Raw genomic sequence first — 22,440 nt, 5'->3', positions numbered from 1 at the left:
CTTTCCTCCACTTCAGTTACCCTGTATCAACTGTGGTCCGCGAGCAGATCATCCTCTTCTGAGGAAGCATCAGAAGGTCAGTTGTAGCCTAACTCTACATCAGAGTGCCTACGTCATTCACCTCACTTCACCTCATCACGTAGGCATTTTACCATCTCACAAGAAGGGTGAGTGCAGAATATTTTGATAGACACCATGTTCACAAAGTTTCATTACAGTATATTATTATGATTATTCATTTTATTATTGTTGTTAATGTCTTATTATGCCTAATATTTTAAAAGATTTATTTACTTTTTTAAAGATTTTATTTATTTATTTGAGAGAGGGTGAGAGAGAGAGCAAGCACGCACGAGAGGAGGGAAGGGCAGAAGGAGAGGGAGAAGCAGACTCCCCACTGAATAGGAGCCCAATGTGGGGCTCAATCCCAGGATTCCGGGATCATGACCTGAGCCGAAGGCAGATGCTTAACCGGCTGAGCCAACTAGGCAACCCAGATTTATTTACCTTTTTTTTTTTTTTTTTTTTTTTTAGTGGGAGTGTGAGAGACAGGGAAGGAGCAGAGGGGGAGGGAGAGAGAGAATCCTCAAGTAGACTCCCCACTGAGCACAGAGCCCAGAGGAGGTCAGGATTCTTCTCACAACCCGAGATCATTACCTGAGCTGAAATCAAGAGTGGGACACTTAATTGACTGTGCCACCCAGATGCCCCACTAATTTATAAACAAAGCTTTATCATAAGTATGTATGTATATGAGAAAATATAGTATATAGAGAATTAGGAACTATCCACGATTTCAGGCATCCACTGAAGGGCTTGTAACATATACCTTGTGATTAAGAGGCGACTACTATACACAAGCTGGTCTTGACAGAATCATTGGCCATGGTTAAATAAATAAATACTTGCAGCTGTTCCCTCTGTAAAATGTTACATAGTGTCCCATGGTATGGTAGGACAAATGAAACCCATCCTTACTCTCCCCAACCCCCCAACCAAATATCTCTGGAATCAGTGAATATGTCATGGGACGAGGCAAAAAGAACCTTGCAAATGTAATTAAGTGTAAGGAATTTTACACAGGGAGATCAGACTTGATTACCCAGGTGGGTCCAATTTAATCACACAGGCCCTTAAAACAAGAACTTTCTCTACTTGAAGTCAGAGATGTGCTTCAGAAGGGGAAGTCAGAGAGATTTCGAGTATGAGGAGGATGCAGTGCACCCCTTGCTGGCTCTCAGATATAGGGCCCAAGTACAAGCAAGAGAGAGGCCTTCGGGAGCTGTGGGCACTGGTAGACCCTTCTGATAAGAGACCAACCACCTGACATTTTTATTTCAGCCCTGCGAGACCCTGAACAGAAAAACTAGCAGAGACCACCAGGATTTCTCAGTTCCAGAACTGTGAGTTAATATATTTTCCTTTTAAGATGCTAAATTTGTGTTTATTTGTTAGAATAGCAATAGAAAACTAACAGAGGATAGAAGGTACCATCACAAATCAATGCTTGAAGATGTTCTCTAGCATGAATACCAATCACTCAATACTATATAGACACCTAATACCTTATATTTTAAGGCAGAACCTCCCAAACATATATTTAAATGTCATGAAGATCTACGAATCCATTTTTACAGAAGCAGGAACGACAGAAATTTCATGTTGTATATGTAGAAAAAATGGAGAGCTTTGAAAATATTTTTGAGTATTTCTCATGAAGCTTGACAGTCAAGCCGGAAAACATGGTAACATCCTAACTCATCTTCAGTGTTACTACATTTTCAGTGTACTTAGTACTTACTGAAAGAATAGACTAACCTAAAATATATTTATACTTTGATGAACAGAATACAGGTTTTCTATTAAGGAGCTTTAATGGAAAATTATTGTATTACTAACTCCTTCAATATTGCCAAAATTACACTTAAAATTAAACCTTTGTGTTTGTAGTGTTTTGAACTATGAATTAAGTTGCCAAGATAAAAATACTCAACTATTGTGAAAGCACCTTAGAAAAATAATGATTTCTACTAGCACAATGGAGGGGGAAAAAAGTCTTAGAATGCAGCCTTCCATGCTAGACAAAAGATAGTTCAGAAATGTATTGGGTAGAAAATAGTGTTAAAAACTGCAGTGATGTGTCATTATTTAGGATATAAAAAAGAGAAAATATTTTTACTCAGTTGTTTGTTAAGGGATATTTTTTCTAGAGAGAAAGAGAGCACTAAGATGAAATGTTTGATTTAAAACTTTCCCCACATGCAAACTATTAACCTTTATACTAAAGCAGTTCTACTTTACATATGGTCTCCAGTGTGCTCTTTAAACATATCATATTTTGAATTATTATGTGCTTTAGAAAGTAACCACCCCTGCTACTGTATCTCTATCTATATTTGTGTATCTCTTAGGATGATTTTAGATCTGGTGTGATGAATTCTGGTAATATTGTCCTGGGGAGGTGAGTTGAAATTTCATATGCTATTCCTGTAGGTAGGAAGGGGCTCTTCCCTAAAGGAGGTGCAACTTCATTGTCAAATCCCATAAAAAAAATTACCAGTCCATGACCTCCATCTGAAACCTTCAGGAATAGAGCATTTTTATCATCAGAATTTATACATAAAAAAGGAACACATGCAGATTCTGTACATTTTTAACACCATCAGCAGAGCCTGTGGTACCCCAAATTATCAAACAATATTTGCATAATGAAACATGAGTATCCACACTATGTGGGATAAATAAAGGTTATTAGTGGCCTCCAATTAGTTCAGGTCAGGCTTTGATGCCAAATTAGTTTGTTCCACCTTCTAGATAAAAGCTTTAGTTTCAGGAGCTTCTTAGTTTTCTTTTCTGTGGTTTTAGGGATTATGGATCTGTGGGACTGGAAAGGCTGGTTTCGAATGAAAGATGCAAACTCTTGTCTCTTAATAGACATTTTCTCTTGACTAACTTGTGGAGAAGACAGATTACCAGGTTATTTTTCTAGCAGAGCAAACAGGGTGGAATCTGCGATGCCTGAATCTTGAATCAGACCTTATTTCCTGTTACTTTCATATTGTTCGCTTTTGTTAATGTCTAACCCCATAATGGTTTCATGGTCTCATTTCCCAAGAAGATTTAAGGGAAAGATTTTCCTCTGTTCAGGTACACTGCAATGAAACATGAAAGCCTACTCATTCTAGCATTTTATTATATGTTAATGATTATTAAGAAGGTGACTCTCAGGATAGGATTTGAGATAACAGGATACACTGTATCTTCCTTCCTGGTGATTCTTCTTCCATTTCCATCCTAGAGAATTTTGGTTTGACTCTATTAGACTGGGTGGTGGTCCTTTTATATTGCCATCACTTACCTTCATAATATACTTTAAATCCATGAGCGCTAACTGCAAAATCACTGGTCAGACGTAGTGAGAACACAGATTTGGTACTCGTCACTGGCGGTGGCAGATGGAATCCTGTTAACCTAAAAACATAATGGAATTAATTGTTAGTATTATAGACATTTTACCTAATAGAGTTGAAAGAGCATTAAAAGTCATCTTATATCCCTAAGCTTTGTATAAGTAGGTGTGTATGTGTGTGTGTGTGGGGGGGTGGGTGTGTGTGTGTGTGAGGATTTATAAACAAATTTATCACATATTGATAGTCACTCATCAAAAACAATTACTGTGGATATATATAAAGTTATTTACATACATGTTAATGTGTATGACTATTTATCATATCTATTACATATATCATCTCTACGAAAATACTGATTAATTTAGACTTTGGGAGATGAGTTGTGAGAGTATGTGTTTTTAGTATCTTTTGCTCCTTATTTTAACAACTGAATATTCAGAAGATATTTTTGTCAAATAAATAATTTTCCTGATAGTTTAGAATATATTTACACAGTGGGGAGTTTTTATTAAAATTTAATATTAAAGGAAGAGATGTGCTCTAAATAAATCTTGAAACTGAAAAGTCTACAAATGATGTGATTTTTGTTTTATTAGATTCTAAACTTTCAATAAATTCTATTAAATTTAATAGTTGCAGATTACTTTTTGGTTATATTTCATTTTTAAAAAGATTTTATTTATTTATTTGAGAGAGAGAAACTGAGTGTGTGTGTGTGAGAGAGAGAGAGAGACAGAGCACAAGGGGGGAGGGGCATAAGAGAAGCAGACTCCCCACTGAGCAGGGAGCCAGATGTGGGCTCTAGTCCCAGGACCCCAGATCATGACCTGAGCCAAAGGCAGATGCCTAACTGACTGAGCCACCCAGGCACCCCTATACTGCATATTTTTATAAAACAGATATTTGTCTGATATTTTTTATCCTTATTTTATTATGTATTTTGCAAATAACTTATTGCATATTGTTACAAGATTGATTATACAATTGATTTACAATTGATACTTTGTCTAAACTAGAAAAAAGAAATTAAAATTAAAAAAAAAACACCTACACAGGATATAATTTTACTAAAACTAATGAAATACATAATTTTTAATTTTTCTATGAATTACCATTTGTTATTTATTTTCTCATTTTTATTATTAATATAATAAGAATTAGTAATTTTATGCAATGGAATTATACTATTTTTTATATACTTGCTATTTTTGCCCAACATTGCACATGTAGGATTAATCTACATTGAAATTACCATATATTTCATTGCTAGATAGCAATAATTCTCATTTGTCTCAGGTGTGTTTATACTCTTATTAAGAACCCCCAAAAGATTTTGTGGGCTAGATTTATCAGTATATACCCTATTTAAATTAAAACTGAGAATAATTTTTTACATGTGCATTTATTAATTTAAAAATAACCAGGATAGTATGCCTGGGTGGCTCAGTTGGTTAAGCGACTGCCTTCAGCTCAGGTCATGATCCCAGGGTCCTGGGATTGAGCCCCACATCAGGCTCCCTGCTCAGCAGGGGGTCTGCTTCTCCCTCTGACCTTCTTGCCTCTCATGCTCTCTACCATTCTCTCTCTCTCTCAATAAATAAATAAAAATCTTTAAAAAAAGAAAACCAGGATAGGCACATTGCATGTTGACATAAATCATATTTTAATTCAAAATAATTATATTTTCCAAAACAAAAATGACAAGAATGTATTGTATTTCTGTTTTTGAAAATCTATTTAGTGGCACCTGGGTGGCTCAGTCGTTAAGCATCTGCCTTCGGCTCAGGTCATGATCCCAGGGTCCTGGGATTGAGCCCCGCATCAGGCTCCCTGCTCACTTGAGAGCCTGCTTCTCCCTCTCCCTCTGCAGCTCCCCCTGCTTGTGCTCTCTCACTCTTTTTCTCTCCCTATCAAATAGGTAAATAAAAATCTTTAAAAAAAAAAGAAAGAAAATATTTTTAATATCTGGCCTATTAACAGAAATCAGTTGGATTCTCATATCTAGTTCTTTTTTTTTTAAAAAGATTTTATTTATTTATTTGACAGAGAGAGAGACAGCAAGAGAGAGAACACAAGCAGAGGGAGAGGGAGAGGGAGAAGCAGGCTTCCCGCTGAGCAGGGAGCCTGATGCGGGGCTTGATCCCAGGACCCTGGGATCATGATCTGAGCTGAAAGCAGACGCTAATGACTGAGCTACCCAGGTGCCCCTCATAACTACTTCTTTATTCAATATTTTACAATATGTTATCTTGGTTGATGGGTATGAAGAACTCTGGCCTCACATATGTAGTTGGAAAAGGGAAGAGAATTCTAATGGCTTTTGCAGATAAGTGGATACTCTTCTTTGATAGTACACAAAAACTTTACAAGTTAGTTGCAATGTTGAATTCAAACCATATCAATTAATTTTTATACGCTGTGGCATTAAAATTCATTGCTTCACCTTGTTTCTATGATGGGTCCTTTTTACCCATGCAATTTTTAACATGTATTAGTACTTTGGAATACATTCGTTCTTTTTTTTTTATTCATTCAGTGAGTTTGATCTTCTAAATGTTGATACATTTTATTATAAAGTATCAAAAAAATCACATTTATTTTTATTATTGCTACCTGATCTCATTAGAAAAATCTTTAAACTTGGGGAAGCTCTAAAACTTATAGTAATGGATTGAAGTTTTCCAGAATTCTAATTTTTTACTTGGAAACTTAGATTTTTGTCATAGACAACAAATCCTGTCAATTGTTTTCCCTTGAAATAAAAATTCAGGTTCACTGTTTGTGTGTGTGTGTGTGTGTGTTGGAAAAAATATATAACAAATACCCAAGTTTGACTAACTGTAGTTTATGTTAGTCACTCGAGTAAAAAGAATGTTCCATGAAAATGTGGCCAGTTCAGTTGACAACTCAATTATGCAACTGTTTTTCCTTGGAACAACCATCATATTTTGGTAGGCATAAGAAGGTTCTATGTTTTTTTGTTTCTTATTTTTTTTTTATTTTTTGCATACTTTCCATTTTGTTACACAGGTCATTTAAAAGTGGGGAATTACAGGGTAGACATTTAATGAAATAACTACAGCATCAACAAGAATATTAAGTACCATGGAATTTTTTTCCACACTGAAAGTGTGTGGCAGTAAAGAATACAATGACTAATGACTATTTGTACAGTTTGAGGTCACTAATTGCGAGGTTTTCAGGCACCAGCAGTTTTACCCACCATTACTTTTGTACCATGAGGACAAATGTCAACACAATGAAAATGGTGTGAATAATGTCTCAGTGTTATTATGGAAACAGTTTTGATCTTGTGGACCCCCTAAAAATGTCTCAGGACCTTCAAGGATCCACGGATCACATTTTGAGAACCACTGCCAAATAGGAATCTATTGCAAAAAATATACCACACCAAATTTATACATTCTATTGTTGATGGACATTTGGGTTGTTTATAATTTGTGTTTTCATCAACATTCTTGCAAAAGTTCACTTGTACACACTTACTTGGCAGTTCCTCTAGTGTTTTAAACATTTAAAGCTTTAAATTTTCCTCTTTCTGCTGCATGAGCTACATGATTTCCTGTTTCGCTCATGATTAGAAGTATATCTCTATGAGTTGCTTTAGTTATGTCTTCTTACCAATGTATATCCATTTGCATTTCAATTAGATAACATTTTCTGTATGAATTTAATCCTTTGAAATTCTTGAGATTTGCTCTATGGGTCCGATGTTGTATTTTTTATTACATGCCTAGTTTCCTTATAAAGGAAAGCATATTAATTTTCTATTCCTAATCCAAATTACCATAACCTTAACACCCATTATTAATTAGCTCATAGTTACATAGGTCTTGGTAGAGTGTAGCTCAACTGGTTCTCTGCTTTGAGCCTCATGAAGCTGAAATCAAGGTGTTAGCTGGGCTGCATTGCTTCTAGAACCTTGGGAGCAGAATTTGCTTTCACTTCCCATATAACACTGTTGCCAGAATTAAATTCTATGCAGTTGTAGGACTAAGGTTCTGTTTCCTTGCCAGCTGTTGACTTGGGGTCATTCTCAGCTTTTAGAGATTGCTTGCATTTCTCAGTTTGAGACCTCCTTCCTCCATCTTCAGAGTCAGCAAGGGGAGTCCAAGTTCTCATTCTGTAATTCTCTTTGGCCTTTCCCTCTACCTCATCCTTCTGCTGCTGCCTCTTCTGCCTCCAGATGGAGAGAGTTCTCAACTTTTCTATGCTCATGTAATTAAACTGTGTTCAAATTGATAATTCAGATATCTTCTATTATAACATCTGTCTCAATTCCATTTGCCAAGTTATTTTTGCCATGTGATATATTCACAAGTTCTTAGAGAACCATTATTCTGGGATCATTCTGGCTCCTATAATGGGTATTTATCATTGGCTAGGAACAGTGTTCAATATATCTTTTAGATAAATTTGTTAATCATGTTCAAGTGTTCTCTGTGCTGACTATATTTTTAAAATCTGATCTACTAGTTACTGAAAGAGATATGCTAAAATCTCACAAGAGGATTATAGATTTTTATATTTTTCCTTGTAGTTATGTCATTTTAAAATATACTTGGGGGCTACATTAATAGGTGTGTACAAGTTTAAATTATTATATTTCCTGGCAAATTGAACATTTTATTTTTTATGAAGTGCTACCCTGTTTTGTTTCTTTTGGGGAGGGGTGCAGAGGGAGAGGGAGAGAGAGAATTACTTAAGCATATTCCATGCCCAGCACAGAGCCTGATGTAGGGCTCGATCTCACAACCCTGAGATCATGACCTGAGGTGAAATCAGGAGTCAGATGCTTACATGACTGAGCCACGCACATGCCCCTAATCTATGTCTAATAATGATTTGATCTTAAACTTTATCTTACCTGGCAGTAATAAATCTATAACTTAATTTACTAGAATTAGTCTAGAACATCTTTTAACTTTCAACCTTTTGGTATCCTTATTTTTTAAAAATGTGTCACTTATGACCAGAATATACTAGACTATATTTTTATATACATAAAACATTATGCTTTTATAAATTAATTATATAATACTGGTCTTTTTGTTTATAAATATGTTCAATAAACTATAACTTACAGAGGATTACAACAAATCAAAATTGCACATACTGTTGAATTTTCACAAATTAAATATTTCAGATCAAGAAATAAAACACTGCAAGAAATATTGAATGTCCGCTTATGTTTCCACCCATTCATTACAATCTCACTCCTCCCCAAAGATAACCACTCACCTGACTTCTAGCTAAACAAATTAATTTTGCATGTTTTAAAGCTTTATATAAATGAAATTGTATGTAATGAAATTATTTCACTCTGACTTCTTTTACTCAGCCTTATGTTTGTACTACTGTAGTAGTAGTATGGAAATTAACTTTCATTACTATATAGGATTTCATTTTATACTTCAATCTATTTAGCCATTCTACGGCTAGTGGAGTTTTCTTTTTCCAGTTGGGTCTTTTATAAATAATACTGCCATAAACTTCTGTTTACATGCATACATACATATTTCTTTAAAAAAAAAGATTTTATTTATTTATTTGACAGAGAGAGGCACAGGGAGAGGGAACACAAGCAGGGGGAGTGGGAGAGGGAGAAGCAGGCTTCCCACAGAGCAGGGAGCCCAATGCGGGGCTCGATCCCAGACCCTGGGATCAATACCTGAGCAGAAGGCAGACACTTAACGACTGAGCCACCCAGGCGCCCCATACATACATACATACTTCTATTGGGAATATATCTAGTGGTGGAATTGCAGGTTCATGGAGTAACTAATTAGTTATTAAATAACTTTCTAGATGTTTTAAAACTTCTTGATATGAAGATGTATAAATAAAATATTTCTCATTTTAAATGCTCATACTATTTTTTTCACACAAAAAAAGACAAAAACAACCAAGAAACATTGTCAGGAAGGAAAAAAAAAGGATGAATGGTTTTGCAGCACACAAGAATTCTGAAAAACTACTTACATCATAACCTGCTATGCTGTTATGACTGTTAGATTTGTACACCTAACGTTACATTTTGAGTGATGGCCCTCCAAAATTACCCAGGCTCTAGTACCTGGAATTTTAAAATATTTCACCTTACATGACAAAAGAAATGTTATAGATGTGATTAAATTAGGATTTTAAGACTGGGAGATTACCCTAGATTATCTGGATGGGTCCAGAGTAATCACAAGGGTCTTTAGAGGGAAACGGGACTAATGATGTACTATATTTTGGCTAATTAAATTTAAATTTAAAAAGGGGGGAAATAAAATTAATTAATTAATTTTTTAAAAAGGGAAACAGGATCCTAGGATCGAGCCCCACATTGGGCTCCCTGCTCAGCAGGAAGCCTGCTTCTCCCTCTCCCACTCCCCCTGCTTGTGTTCCCTCTCTTGCTGTGTCTGTCTCTGTCAAATAAATGAAATCTTAAAAAAAAGGGGGGGGGGCGCCTGGGTGGCTCAGTTGGTTAAGCGACTGCCTTCGGCTCAGGTCATGATCCTGGAGTCCTGGGATCGAGTCCCACATCGGGCTTCCTGCTCAGCGGGGAGTCTGCTTCTCCCTCTGACCCTCCTCCCTCTCGTGCTCTCTATCTCTCATTCTCTCTCAAATAAATAAATAAAAATCTTTAAAAAAAAAAAAAGGGAAACAGGAGGGTTAGAGAGAGAGAGTAGGAGACGGGATAACAGAGCAGAGGTTAGAGTGATGTGATTGCTGGCTGTGAAATTGGAAGAGGGATGTAAGGCAAAGAATGGCAAGCAGCCTCCACAAGCTGGAAAAGGCAAGGAACAGATTCTCTTCTAGAGCCTCCAGAAGGAAGACAGACCTGTCTACACCTTGATTTCAGCCCAGTTAAGCCCATTTTGGGCTTCAGTTTTCCAGACTGCCAAATAACAAATTTATGTTGTTTAAACTATTAAGTAATTTGTTGCCCCAGCAATAGGAAACCAAGCCATAGCTGTCTTTTAGATTTGGAATATAGATTTTTTTAAGTGTTTAAAATATTAACTTATTCTCTAGAACCCCTTAGACCCTAGTGACCACTCTAAGTTACTGAGACCCATGTTGATCTGCAACATGAGGAGATTCAAAGCCTACTAGTGCAAAATTTGACAGTAACTTTAAAAGAAAAATTTCTCTGTACAGGTGAAATATGCAATTTCACCCTCACATTAGAAGGCACAAGAGAATGGGAGAAATTAAATAACTTGATCAAGTTCATAGTAGAGCCAGGTCTAAAACTATGGCTTATTGTGTCCCATTTTCTATCGAACATGCTGTTTATCCTGTCATTGTCTTCGACACACTGATTAAATCCAAATATTAAATATAAAAATAGACACAATTATTTTACATGCAATCTCATTTTACGCCCATTCATGTATATTAAATAATCAATATTTTTAGACAATATTTAGGACACTGTACCATTTAAATTACCCAAGATGATAGTGAAGGACAATGCAGAGTATGTTTTCCTTTTTTGGAAACTAGTTTTCTGCAGTTTTCTATAAATAATCAGCATGAGTGACGTGTTGCATAATGTAAGATTCTTTTCTTTCTCATTTCAATAAATAAGGAAGGATGTGTTTTAGACTTATTTCCATGATAGTTGCATCATTATGTGGATTTTCACTAACTTGTTTTCCTCCTTCCTGTAATACATTGCTTGACTGATCTGAAAATAAACACTTTCAGTCACGAAACCTATTATTGAGCTTCTATTTTTTTTTTAACTTTGTAGATACTATGTTTTTTACAAATTGGACGTTTGTGGCAATTCTGCATTGAGCAACTCTGTTGGCACTGTTTTTCCAACTGCATTTGCTCACTTAGTATCTTTGTGTCACATTTTGGTAATTCTTGCAATATTTCAAACTTTTTCATTATTATATTTTTCATGGTGACCTGTGATCATTGATCTTTGATGTTACTATTAGACCCTGTTACTATTAACTGACTTACTGTAATCTCATGATAAAACTTTAGGGGTTGAGGAGTTGCTTCTTATGGATGAGCAAAAAAAATGGTTTCTTGAGGTAGAATCTACTCCTGCTGAAGATGCCATGAAGATTGTTGAAATGACAACAAAGGATTTAGAATATTGCATGATTAGTTGATAAAGCAGTGGCAGAATATGAGAGGATTGACTCCAATTTTGAAAGATGTTCTGCTGTGGGTAAAACGCTACCAAACAGCATTGCATGCTACAGTGAAATTCTTCATGAAAAGAAGAGTCAATTGACATGGCAAACTTCATTGTTTTCTTAAGAAATTGCCACAGCCACCCCAGTCTTCCGCAACTGCAACCCTGATCAGTCAGCAGCCATCATCATGGAGGCAAGACCCTACACCAGCAAAAAGATTATGTATGACTCACTGAAAGCTCAGAGATTGGTTAGCATTTTTTAGCAATAAAGTATATCTTAAATTATGTCATTATTTTTACATAATGCTATTGCACACTCAATAGACTATGGTGTAGTGTGTAGACACAGCCTTTTTTTTTTAAGATTTTATTTATTTATTTGACAGAGAGAGAGAGCACACAAGCAGGGGGGAGCAGCAGAGGGAGAGAAGCAGGCTCTTTGCTGAGCAGGGAGTACAGTGTGGGGCTCGATTCTAGGACCCTGGCATCATGACCTGCGCTGAAGGCAAATGCTTAACCAACTGAGCGACCCAGGTGCCCCTAAACACAGCTTTTATATGCACTGGGAAACCAAAAAAAAAAAAAATACATTTGACTTGCTTTATTGCATTATTCACTTTATTGCAGTGGTCTATAACTAAACCTTCAATGTTTCTAAGGTATGTCTTTTCTTGACAAGACTTCATTTATAAGTTAATATTTATGTGTGATTATTTATTAAGCATCTCTCTTCTCTTTTGGACACTAATCTTTGTGAAGTCCTTGGAATTCACTAGTTGATCATCAGTGCTTTCATGCAGTACATATCATGTAAGAGGTCCCTCAATAAATAGCTGTTAATTTAATGAATTACAGTGGGTGGTAGGAGAACATGAACACCATCAGAACAGTTTCTTTTTCAAACCAAAAACTGTGTTCTTGTAACAGTGTTCTCAAGAATCATAAGAATGTAAGGGGACTTCAATTGTTAAGAAAATTCAGATAGTCTATGTAGAAACTCCTGTTTAGAAAGACTTATTTTTCACCATAATATTAACCTCAAAAGTTAAAGGAAGATCATATATCTTATGCACTTCTATTTGAAGTACCTTTCGGTTACTTTAAAACTATAGTTTTAAAACTTATTTTTCAGGTAAAACTAGTATGATTTTTATTTTAATATGAATTATAAATTACAATATTTAAATATACATGTATTACACTTGATCTTAACATGTCTTCTAGGTAATCTGAAAGCGTAACATTTTATGGATAAACATGATCTTTTCCCATAGAGTCATTTGTACTGATTTAGGTACTTGTACAATTTGGTGTTTTGCATATATTGATTGTTAAATTAATAAATTATCAATTGTATTTCCTCATATTGTTGTATGGTAAAATTGCATAGTGAATGACATTTTAGTTCCTTTGAAAAGAATACTAGAGTGTAACTCTATTTTCTCTGACTTATAACTGAAGAAATCACAGTTTAGAAATGATAAGTAAATAGTTTAAATTCATACTGTTGGTAAGCAGTGGAACAAAGATATAAACCCGTAACTTCTAAGTCCAATCTATTTCTTTTCCCATGATGATTTTTCTCATAAGGAACGTGATTTTTTTTCATGAGGGCAGGATGCATATTTTTTTTTAATTTTTTTATTGTTATGTTAATCACCATATATTACATCATTAGTTTTTGGTGCAGTGTTTCCTCTTTGTTTCCCCACAATGGCCATATAAATTTCTTAACAGATATTTAGAATAGATAAAAACATAATTTTACTCACATGATGGCTTTAAGTAGTTGAAACTGGTAAAAACTGTGTTACAGTTTTAGACCTGGCTCTACTATGAACAGTTTTTTCTTTAAGCATTTCCTCTTACAAAGATTCAGGACATTAATGATGTTTAACACTGTAATAAGTAAATACTTTTAGGGAGAATTAAATAATGAACTTATAACTTTATATCAATGAATAATATGAAAAATACTAAAATAATCAGTAATTAATGCAAAATTGAAATTTAAATTACAAGAAAGTCATTTATAATGTCAATGTATATGCTCTTTAAATAAGAGGCTGTTTAAGAATTTTTAAAAAATTAATGTCAATGTGCCATTTTACAGCTTAATATAATGGGAACACTTAGAGCATCAAGGCTGATGGATAAGAGTGATACCTGTCTCATTACGTAAATAAGGCTATCAGCTCTTAACAGTGAGATGTTATTTCTAAGATAACATCTTAGAATTCTAAGTAGATATTTAAATATATGTGTGTGTATTTAATGTCCCTATCAGTCAATTACAATATTTTAAACTTTCTCTAGTTAGAGAATAAATGTAAAAAACATATTTTTAAGTTAAAAGGCTATTAGGATATTACTGCTTATAATGAGATTGGGTGGAAACAGACATGGGGAGTGGAAAAGACAAAGAGAGAGAGAACAAGCTTTATTTTAAAACAAAGGTGGTAACATTACCCCAAATCCCAGGAATTTGTGATGGTTAAATAAGAGAATTCACGTCAAATGGCACGGTATATTTTCTGGAATCTAAGAAATAGCCGCTTAGTGTTAGTTTCATTAGCACTTTGACTCAAATCCACTTTCATTTGCATTCCATGTCATGCTTTGGCTAGGATAAGTTGTATTATAACACCAGCATTATCATGGTAATTTCTCATTACTCACAGTGAGAAATTTGATATGAGTTATCTTACAATTTTACTCTGGTTATACAGTTCTTAAAAATGGTCCAAGTGATTTACAGTTCTTTGCTGAAGTTAACTGTTAATCTATTTAATTTCAAAATGAATGGGAAAACCACAGGAACAAGTAGATATTTAAAGCAATGACTGTTCTGTGAGAATAAATCATGCATATCCTATTGATATTGGGTACATGAAGCACAGCACAATAATTCATGGTTATGTCAAGATGTCACTAATTGTAATATCAAAGGAAAAGATGGCTGTGGCAATATTTGAATAATTATATCATTTATTGGGAGTAAATGAGCTGAAACTTCTCTCAAATATAAAATTCCTGAAAAAGGCATCTTGTGTGAAAAAGGCAAATTCACAACGTTAGGAACATGCGCCTAGGTATAGGTCTAGATATGGAAATGAATATAGATACTGATATACCTATGGATATGGTAGGGATTGGGGTAGATATAGATATGACGATGAACATAATAAGATAGACCTAGAAAGGTAGTTGACTAGTATTCATTTCCACTCTTTTATATTCTTTCCACTGTATCAAAGTACCGGTAAATCTTGGAATTACGCTTGCCAGAATACATCTCTTGCCAGCATTGTTCTCTATTAGATTTTGCCACTTCCATAAGATTTGGAATGTGAATTAAAAGTGTAAGTTATTATTATGTCTTGGCAGGTAGGTGCATGGAATTTAGCAGGTGTTAGAGGTGAGATTTTTCTGTCACCTTATCAGAATTCTTCTTTAAAGCAAATGATGTTACAAACAATTGAGCTCATCACGGGGTTTCCTACAGTTTCTACAAATGTCTGATTTCCTGAAAGCTGGTGAATGTTCTCCGTGACCTTCATTCCTCAACCTTAAATTCATTATTCTTGTTATTATTTTCTTTTTTGTTATTACATATTTTCATGCTTTAATTATTTCAGGATTTTTCCCTTATTTTCTAAACCCTAAAGATGCACAAATATTATAAAACCACTATTCTGGGAGAAAACTTTTTCTTCCCTCAAAAACACAGTATGAGAATGTCATCAACTCACTGTATCTAGAGTTACTCCATTTACATAAAACTCATTCTTACACCAGTCAGAATGGCTAAAATTAACAAGACAGGGAACAACAAATGTTGGCGAGGATGTAGAGAAAAGGGAACCCTCCTACACTGTTGGTGGGAATGCAAGCTGGTACAGCCACTCTGGAAAACAGTATGGAGGTTCCTCAAACAGTTGAAAATAGAGCTACTGTATGATCCAGCAATTGCACTACTGGGTATTTACCACAAAGATACAGATGTAGTGAAAAGAAGGAGGACATGCACCCCAATGTTCATAGCAGCAATGTCCACAATAGCCAAACTGTGGAAGGAGCCAAGATGTCCTTCAACAGATGAATGGATAAAGAAGATGTCATTCATATATACAATGGAATATTACTCAGCCATCAGAAAGGATGAATACCCACCATTTACATCAACATGGATGGAACTGGAGGGGATTATGCAAAGTGAAATAAGTCAAAGAAACACAATTATATGGTTTCACTCACATGTGGAACATAAGGAATAGTGCAGAGGACAATAAGGTTGGTGGTGGGGAACTGAATGGGAAGAAATCAGAGAGGAGACAAACCATGAGAGACTCTGAACTCTGGGAAACAAACTGAGGGTTGTGGAAAGGGAGCAGAGCATCTGGGTGATGGGCATTAAAGAGGGCATGTGGTATGATGAGCACTGAACTAATGAATCATTGAACATTATATCAAAAAGTAATGATATACTGTATCTTGATTAATTGAATTTAAATTTTAAAAATCTGAAAATAAAATTAAAAAAAAACAATAACATAAACTTATTCTTTCCAGTGACTTTGGAGTTTCATCTTCAGGATCAACATTTTATCCAGGACCTATGCAATATATTACTAGAAAGTTTCTTCAAAATTCAGCATTTTGAATTTTTTCTCTATCTTGTGCAAATATTGCCAAACTTTCATAATGTCCCTTCTTTCTGATATTTTATTTTATTATTTTATTTTATTATTTATTTTATTTTTTGGTTCATTGAACTGCTTATCTTTAAAGCTATAAATGACCATAATTCCCCAAAGACAGTGTAGTTGAACCACTGAAAACACTTGAGGTGTTTTGTACATGCAGTTATAGTGGGCAATTAATGAATGCCAGACACTTAAATCTACTTTACAGTGTCCCCAACTTGCATAATCACCTGCAATTGTTAATGAGTGTATTTTTTTCCAAATTTGGGGTTTTAAGAAGTGTTGAAGTTATGACTATAAGCTTGGATTCTAGAATATACAACTGGAAAACACATATTCTACTGCTTATCAGCAATTTGAGATTGGGTAAGGTATTTTATCCCAATAAACTATGGAATTATCCCATAGTTATATTGTGAGGATTAAGTGGGATAATGCTTGTAAAAATTTAGCACAGTGCCTAGCACATGCTAAATGCTATTTTTACCATAATTTTGGTGATAAACCTACCCAGGGCTCATCTAATTAGTATAAAGACATTAAATGATAACTCTGGTGCTGGACTTCCTGGAGTAAATCTCAGTGTTGCCATTTGCTATTGTGCGACATTGGGCAGGTTACTTCTCCCCCCATCTGTTTTCTCACTGGCAAGATGTTAATGAAGATAGTTCCTACTCCTAAAGTTTTTGTCAGTTTTAAATAAGTTAATACAAGTACATCACTTGGAATAATATCTGGCATTTAGCAGGTATTTGCTACTATTGCTGTTCACCCCTGATAACAGATGTGAGAATTAGAAAGTTCTTTCATAACCAATCAGAATTTTCTTCCTGTAGCACCCAATTATTGATACTTACAATTGACTTGGATTATGTAACTAAGTGTAATTCTTCAAGCATGTGGTATTATGCTCTTCTAAGTTGGGTTCTCCTCCCTCCAAGTTTAGCATTCTTAGGGCTTTTATTTTGGGTATAAAATTAGTCAAGACCCATTATATGCTGCTTGCTTAAAGTAAATGTAAGGCAGAACTATGAGCAAGAAAGAGATGAGAACATTTATTACATCCCCAGTCATTGATAAATCTTTGCAATTAGGAAGAGGGAAGGAGAGAAAAGGGAGGAAGAGATGGGATGAGACCCTATGTGTCTTTAGAAACCCGAAATGCTTGACATTGAGTGAGGTGATCCTCCCCCCATACCTGCTACCTTTCTCTTGGTACATTCCAAAGACCTCTAACAGGCAGTATTATACAAACCTTATCATGTGAATTTTACTGTATTTCTTACGGTCCTCTACGTTCACTAAGGAAAAAAAAGGACCCTACAAATGTATTTTGTATTCTTCCATATTGACAATTGTTTGATCCATTTATCCAATACACATAGATAAGAGTTTAACTCAAAATTAATGGCTCATTCTGTTTCCCAGAAAGATATTAGCAAAACACAAAAATTATATGACATGTTCTTTATCTATAAAACATGGCTATATTAGAAGTTAGGAACTTGCGCCTATAATAGAAGTATGGGATTTTGTTTGTCTATTTTTTCCAGGTATTAATGGTTTGTTCTTAAAAGAGAAATGACCACACATTTAATCAATGTCCCTACAGAGATATATAATATAGATATATATGTTCTATGTTCTATATTTGATATGGTCCAATGATGAAGACAAATTAAAATTTTATTTAACCTGAAATTGCTTTGGGAAAGATTTTGAGATTCTACACTACTCACCAGTTTTATGGACTTAGATATAGCATTAAATTGTACACAGAGTAAATAAAGCATTGCAGTTGGAGCATTTTAAATAAAGCTTTATGCTAGTAATGATTAAAGATGTTTTGATAAAGATACTATACAATTTAACCTAAATATTCTAAAACTAAGAAAAGTAGGGGCTCTTTTTCAGAACAGGTTTGGTTCTGTTTTTAAATCGGTATTTTGTCTTCAAAGATATCAAATAGAAGCAATTGAGAATATAACTACCCTAACAGAGTGTACATAACCATTAATTTTACCCATTGTGCTCAACATCACTTTCCTACAAATTTTCACAACTGTCTTTGAGGTGGTTATCTCTTTATATATGTAAATATATACACACAACATGTGAATGACATAGCCTTTTGAAAACATTCTCTAATGATTTTAGGTTAAATAAAATTATAATCTGTCTTCATTGGAATACATCATAAAGAAAATATTAATATGAGAATGTGGTGACATAGAACATATGTGCAATCATTTCTCTACCTAATTAGTGTATTTGGACATGATTTATGAACTAATTTAGTGTTATCAAATAATAATTTTATGTCAAATGCAAAATCATCAGTCCATTAATCGATTATTTTAAAATAATAGTAATTCAGATCCAAACATGTTAAATTGGACAATTGTTTAAAATTAAATATTAAATTATGTCTATATTGTTATGGACTGTCTTACTGTATATAAGGTATTTTTTAAAAATCACTTACAGTATCAAAAGAATTATAATTGAATAATTGAATTTTATACTTCATAACACTGAAGATGATTAAATCCAATAAACATGAGCAAATATAATTAGAAAATGGTATAAATATTCTGTTTTATTTTAGAAATAATGTCTTCATGTATCTTGATGTTCCAAGTTTAATATCCTAGGGACTCTTAAGTAAACTCTACACTCAACATGGGGCTTGAAATTACAACCCTGAGATCAGGAGTTGAATGCTCTACCGACTGAGCCAGCCAGACACCCCAATATTCTAGGCCTTCTTGAATGATATTTACTAACATGGAAAATAACAGTCAATGATATGTTACTAAACTAACAAATTATATAATTTCATTTTAACATTTTAATGGAAATATGACTTGAAGTTGTACTCTATATTGCACTATGTCTCCTGTTTACCTGTTTTAAACATAAAAGTGTCCTGTAGTATGTGTTTTTTTCTGTTACCAGTAAGTTAATATTACAATATTAAAATTGATTAGAATAAAGTAACACCAGAATATTGCAATCATTTAACATTTCCTTGATAATTATGAGAGGAACTCATTGGGACAATTGAAGTATTTTATTTTTAACATGAATTGAAGGAGAATGTTTGAGAATCACATGCCTTTTTTTTTTTTAAGATTGATTTTTTGGGACTCCTGGGTGGCTCAGTCGGTTAAGCATCTGACTTTGGCTCAGGTCATGATCTTAGGGTCCTGGGATCAAGCCCCATGTGGGGCTCACTGCTCAGCAGGGAGTCTGCTTTTCTCTCTCCCTTTGTCCCTCCCCCTGCTCATGCTCTCTCTCTCTCTCTCTCAAATAAATAAATAAAATCTTAAAAAAAAAGATGACATTACTCTGGAATGGCTATAGTGTTTTCCACATAGAAATGTAGGGTAATATTAGACATTCTAATTCTAATTGAGTATTATACCTTAAAATAGAATATAAGTATATAAAATAGATTTCAGATCTACATACTAATCTTCATTCCCATTAACTGTTGAAATTTGGATCTTCATTTTTTTTATCTAAACTTTTGATAGACTCTTATCATGAAGTCCTTCTGCTTTTAGTCTTACCTCCCTGTGATCTTTTTTTTTTTAAAGATTTTATTTATTTATTTGAGAGAGAGAGAATGAGAGATAGAGAGCACGAGAAGGAAGAGGGTCAGAGGGAGAAGCAGACTCCCCGCTGAGTAGGGAGCCCGATGTGGGACTCCAGGATCATGACCTGAGCCGAAGGCAGTCGCTTAACCAACTGAGCCACCCAGGCACCCCTTACCTCCCTGTGATCTTAATGTTTACTCCACAGTGTCCTAAAGTGACAATTTGTAAATATTTGATTATGGTGTACCACCTTACTTTGCTATTTATAATCCTTCAATAACTCTTTTTTTAAATATTTTATTTATTTATTTGACAGAGAGAGAGACAACAAGAGAGGGAACACAAGCAGGGGGAGTAGGAGAGGGAGAAGCAGGCTTCCCATGGAGCAGGGAGCCCGATGCGGGGCTCGATCCCAGGACCGTGGTATCATAACCTGAGCCGAAGGCAGACACTTAACAACTGAGCCACCCAGGCACCCCAACACTGAATCACACATTGGATGAAGTCTGTACCATTAGCTTTCCAAGCTAGTGTTTTCTGTGTTTTTCAAATTTAATACCTGGGCAAAATGCTCCATCCATTCTAACCATTTTGCAAGTAACCCCTACAAGGAGGGGAAAAAAAAAAAAAAAAAAAGCAAGCAAACGAAACCAAAGGAAAGCAAAAAATAACTGGAATGACTCAGTTATTTATTAGTTGTCATTCCCATACCCTTTCTTTCATACTCTGCTCAGTTATCTATGCCAACTGCCTTTCTCATGGGTTCTTCGTATTAGGAGGCAAGGTGAGAGATAAGAAATAAAGGGGAGAGGAGAGAAGGCATTATTCCGCCTTTCTTTCTCTTCCTTTTGTTTCTGGAGAAACTATGGAAGTGGTTGCATTGCTTTGATGACCTCTGCTTTTATCCTAGCAGCAGTCCTTTCTTGGCAGTTCTAGTAGTGACCGTGTGGTTCTCTATGGGGGCAGCATCTGCTGGGTGGCTTGCCCCCTTGGCTCCAGTGCCCACTAAATCCACCTCCTTCCATGGTAATAGCACTGTGCACAGCACAGCAGTCAGTATGTTCTGCATTCAGGAAATCCGAGCTCCTTTCTTCCCCCAATTCCCAGGGGTATTTCATTCCTATAGTAAATATTCTCTGGATTGCTTCTTCTCCTTTTCCCTGGTTTTGCTCTTCAAGCCTTTTAAAACTAGTCCCATGTATTAATGGCCATCTGTTTGTTTTCCCAGTTATATCCTGCCTAATAGGAAGGAAGGAAGGAAGGAAGGAAGGAAGGAAGGAAGGAAAGAAGGAAGGAAGGAAGGAAGGAAAGGGAAGAAGGAAGGAAAGGGAAGAAGGAAAGGAAAGGGAAGAAGGAAAGGGAAGAAGGGAAGGAAAGGGAAGAAAGAAAGAAAAGAAAGGCTATTCCTAAGTAGAAAATGATTTTCTAATTTTTTTCACAAAAGAGATAAGAAGAATGAGAAATTAAATTAATAAACAAATACATTATTTTCCATTTTTACACTACCTTATTGATCATAAAATTAGATCACTCTTTTAATATTATCTTTCTTGGGTAAAAACATTTCTATATATGATGTGCTATCTTCATTGCAACTGAATTTATGTTTATGTAGTCTTAATTTTGAATAATGTTTTACTCACTGTACTCTGTGAACTATTAGATACATCTTGTTGCTATAATGTCTTAAATGTGATATCACCACATGTACATGCAAGGCTAAATTAATTTTAGCTAACAAGGACAATCATATTACCTTGAAACATCAAATTAAACATGCTTTCAAAATTAAAACATTTATGTCAGCAAAAGGCTTTATTTAGCAGCTTTTATGCCAAAAAGCAGAACTATTTTAACTAATGAAATATTAAGTGCTACCAGTTTTCACTATTTAAGTGTTCACCATATATTATATCATTATTACCATGACCTATATGGCTGTATATGACTTTATTTTTATTATTCCATTTTGCAAACAGAGAAGTGAGTGCAAAGAGAAATTGCTGGTTAGAAGACACATTGTTAGTAAAATGGCAAAACCAAAAATGAAGCCCATGTTCTTTTTGCTGGTCTATGGGGACTCTTAGTTAATTTGGTAAATTTTTAAGAAATTGATCAGTTTTTCCAAATTAATCTGACAAGTTAATGTTAGTACTTAACTTGAAAGTGAGTCCTTAAAATTAATCCATATATCTGGCAATTATACAATCACATTGTCCTGAGTAGCTTCAGTGAGGTAACAAATCAAATTCAGTGATTATTACCAGAAATAGGAAAAGAGGAAATATGGAAAGCTCATATTGACTATTATTTTAAGAAGCTTAGGCGTGAACCAGTTACGGAGTTAATATTTGATACATTTAATTCATAACACACTGTGAAGATGGCCTTTTTGTACTCTTATTTTCCATAAAATTTAGAGAAGTGGTTTGCTCTCCTATTTTTTTTGGTGGAAGAACTAGAATTCAACAAAGGTCTGTCTGACTCTAAAATACATGTTCTTTCTACCCCCACAATTTAAACACAAGGTGGAAGATGAAGAAAAGAAA

At 34.7% G+C, this 22,440-nt stretch overlaps 1 protein-coding gene across 4 annotated transcripts in view; it reads right to left on the bottom strand.

The window, feature by feature from the left end:
* The window catches only part of CSMD3 (CUB and Sushi multiple domains 3), a 1,163,243-nt gene that overhangs the window by 986,820 nt on the left and 153,983 nt on the right, over nucleotides 1-22,440 (bottom strand). For all 4 annotated transcript variants that reach the window (XM_028122520.1, XM_088023099.1, XM_028122521.1 and 1 more), the window contains exon 3: nucleotides 3,359-3,471. In XM_028122520.1, coding sequence (XP_027978321.1) covers nucleotides 3,359-3,471 — 113 coding nt within the window. The remainder of the gene's footprint in view (nucleotides 1-3,358; nucleotides 3,472-22,440) is intronic.

This window comes from Eumetopias jubatus, unplaced genomic scaffold (assembly GCF_037043125.1).
Source record: "Eumetopias jubatus isolate StellerSeaLion01/CBP00866 unplaced genomic scaffold, mEumJub1_p1.0 scaffold_4, whole genome shotgun sequence".
NCBI lineage: Eukaryota > Metazoa > Chordata > Mammalia > Carnivora > Otariidae > Eumetopias > Eumetopias jubatus.
This window is presented reverse-complemented; position numbering and strand designations above follow the sequence as displayed.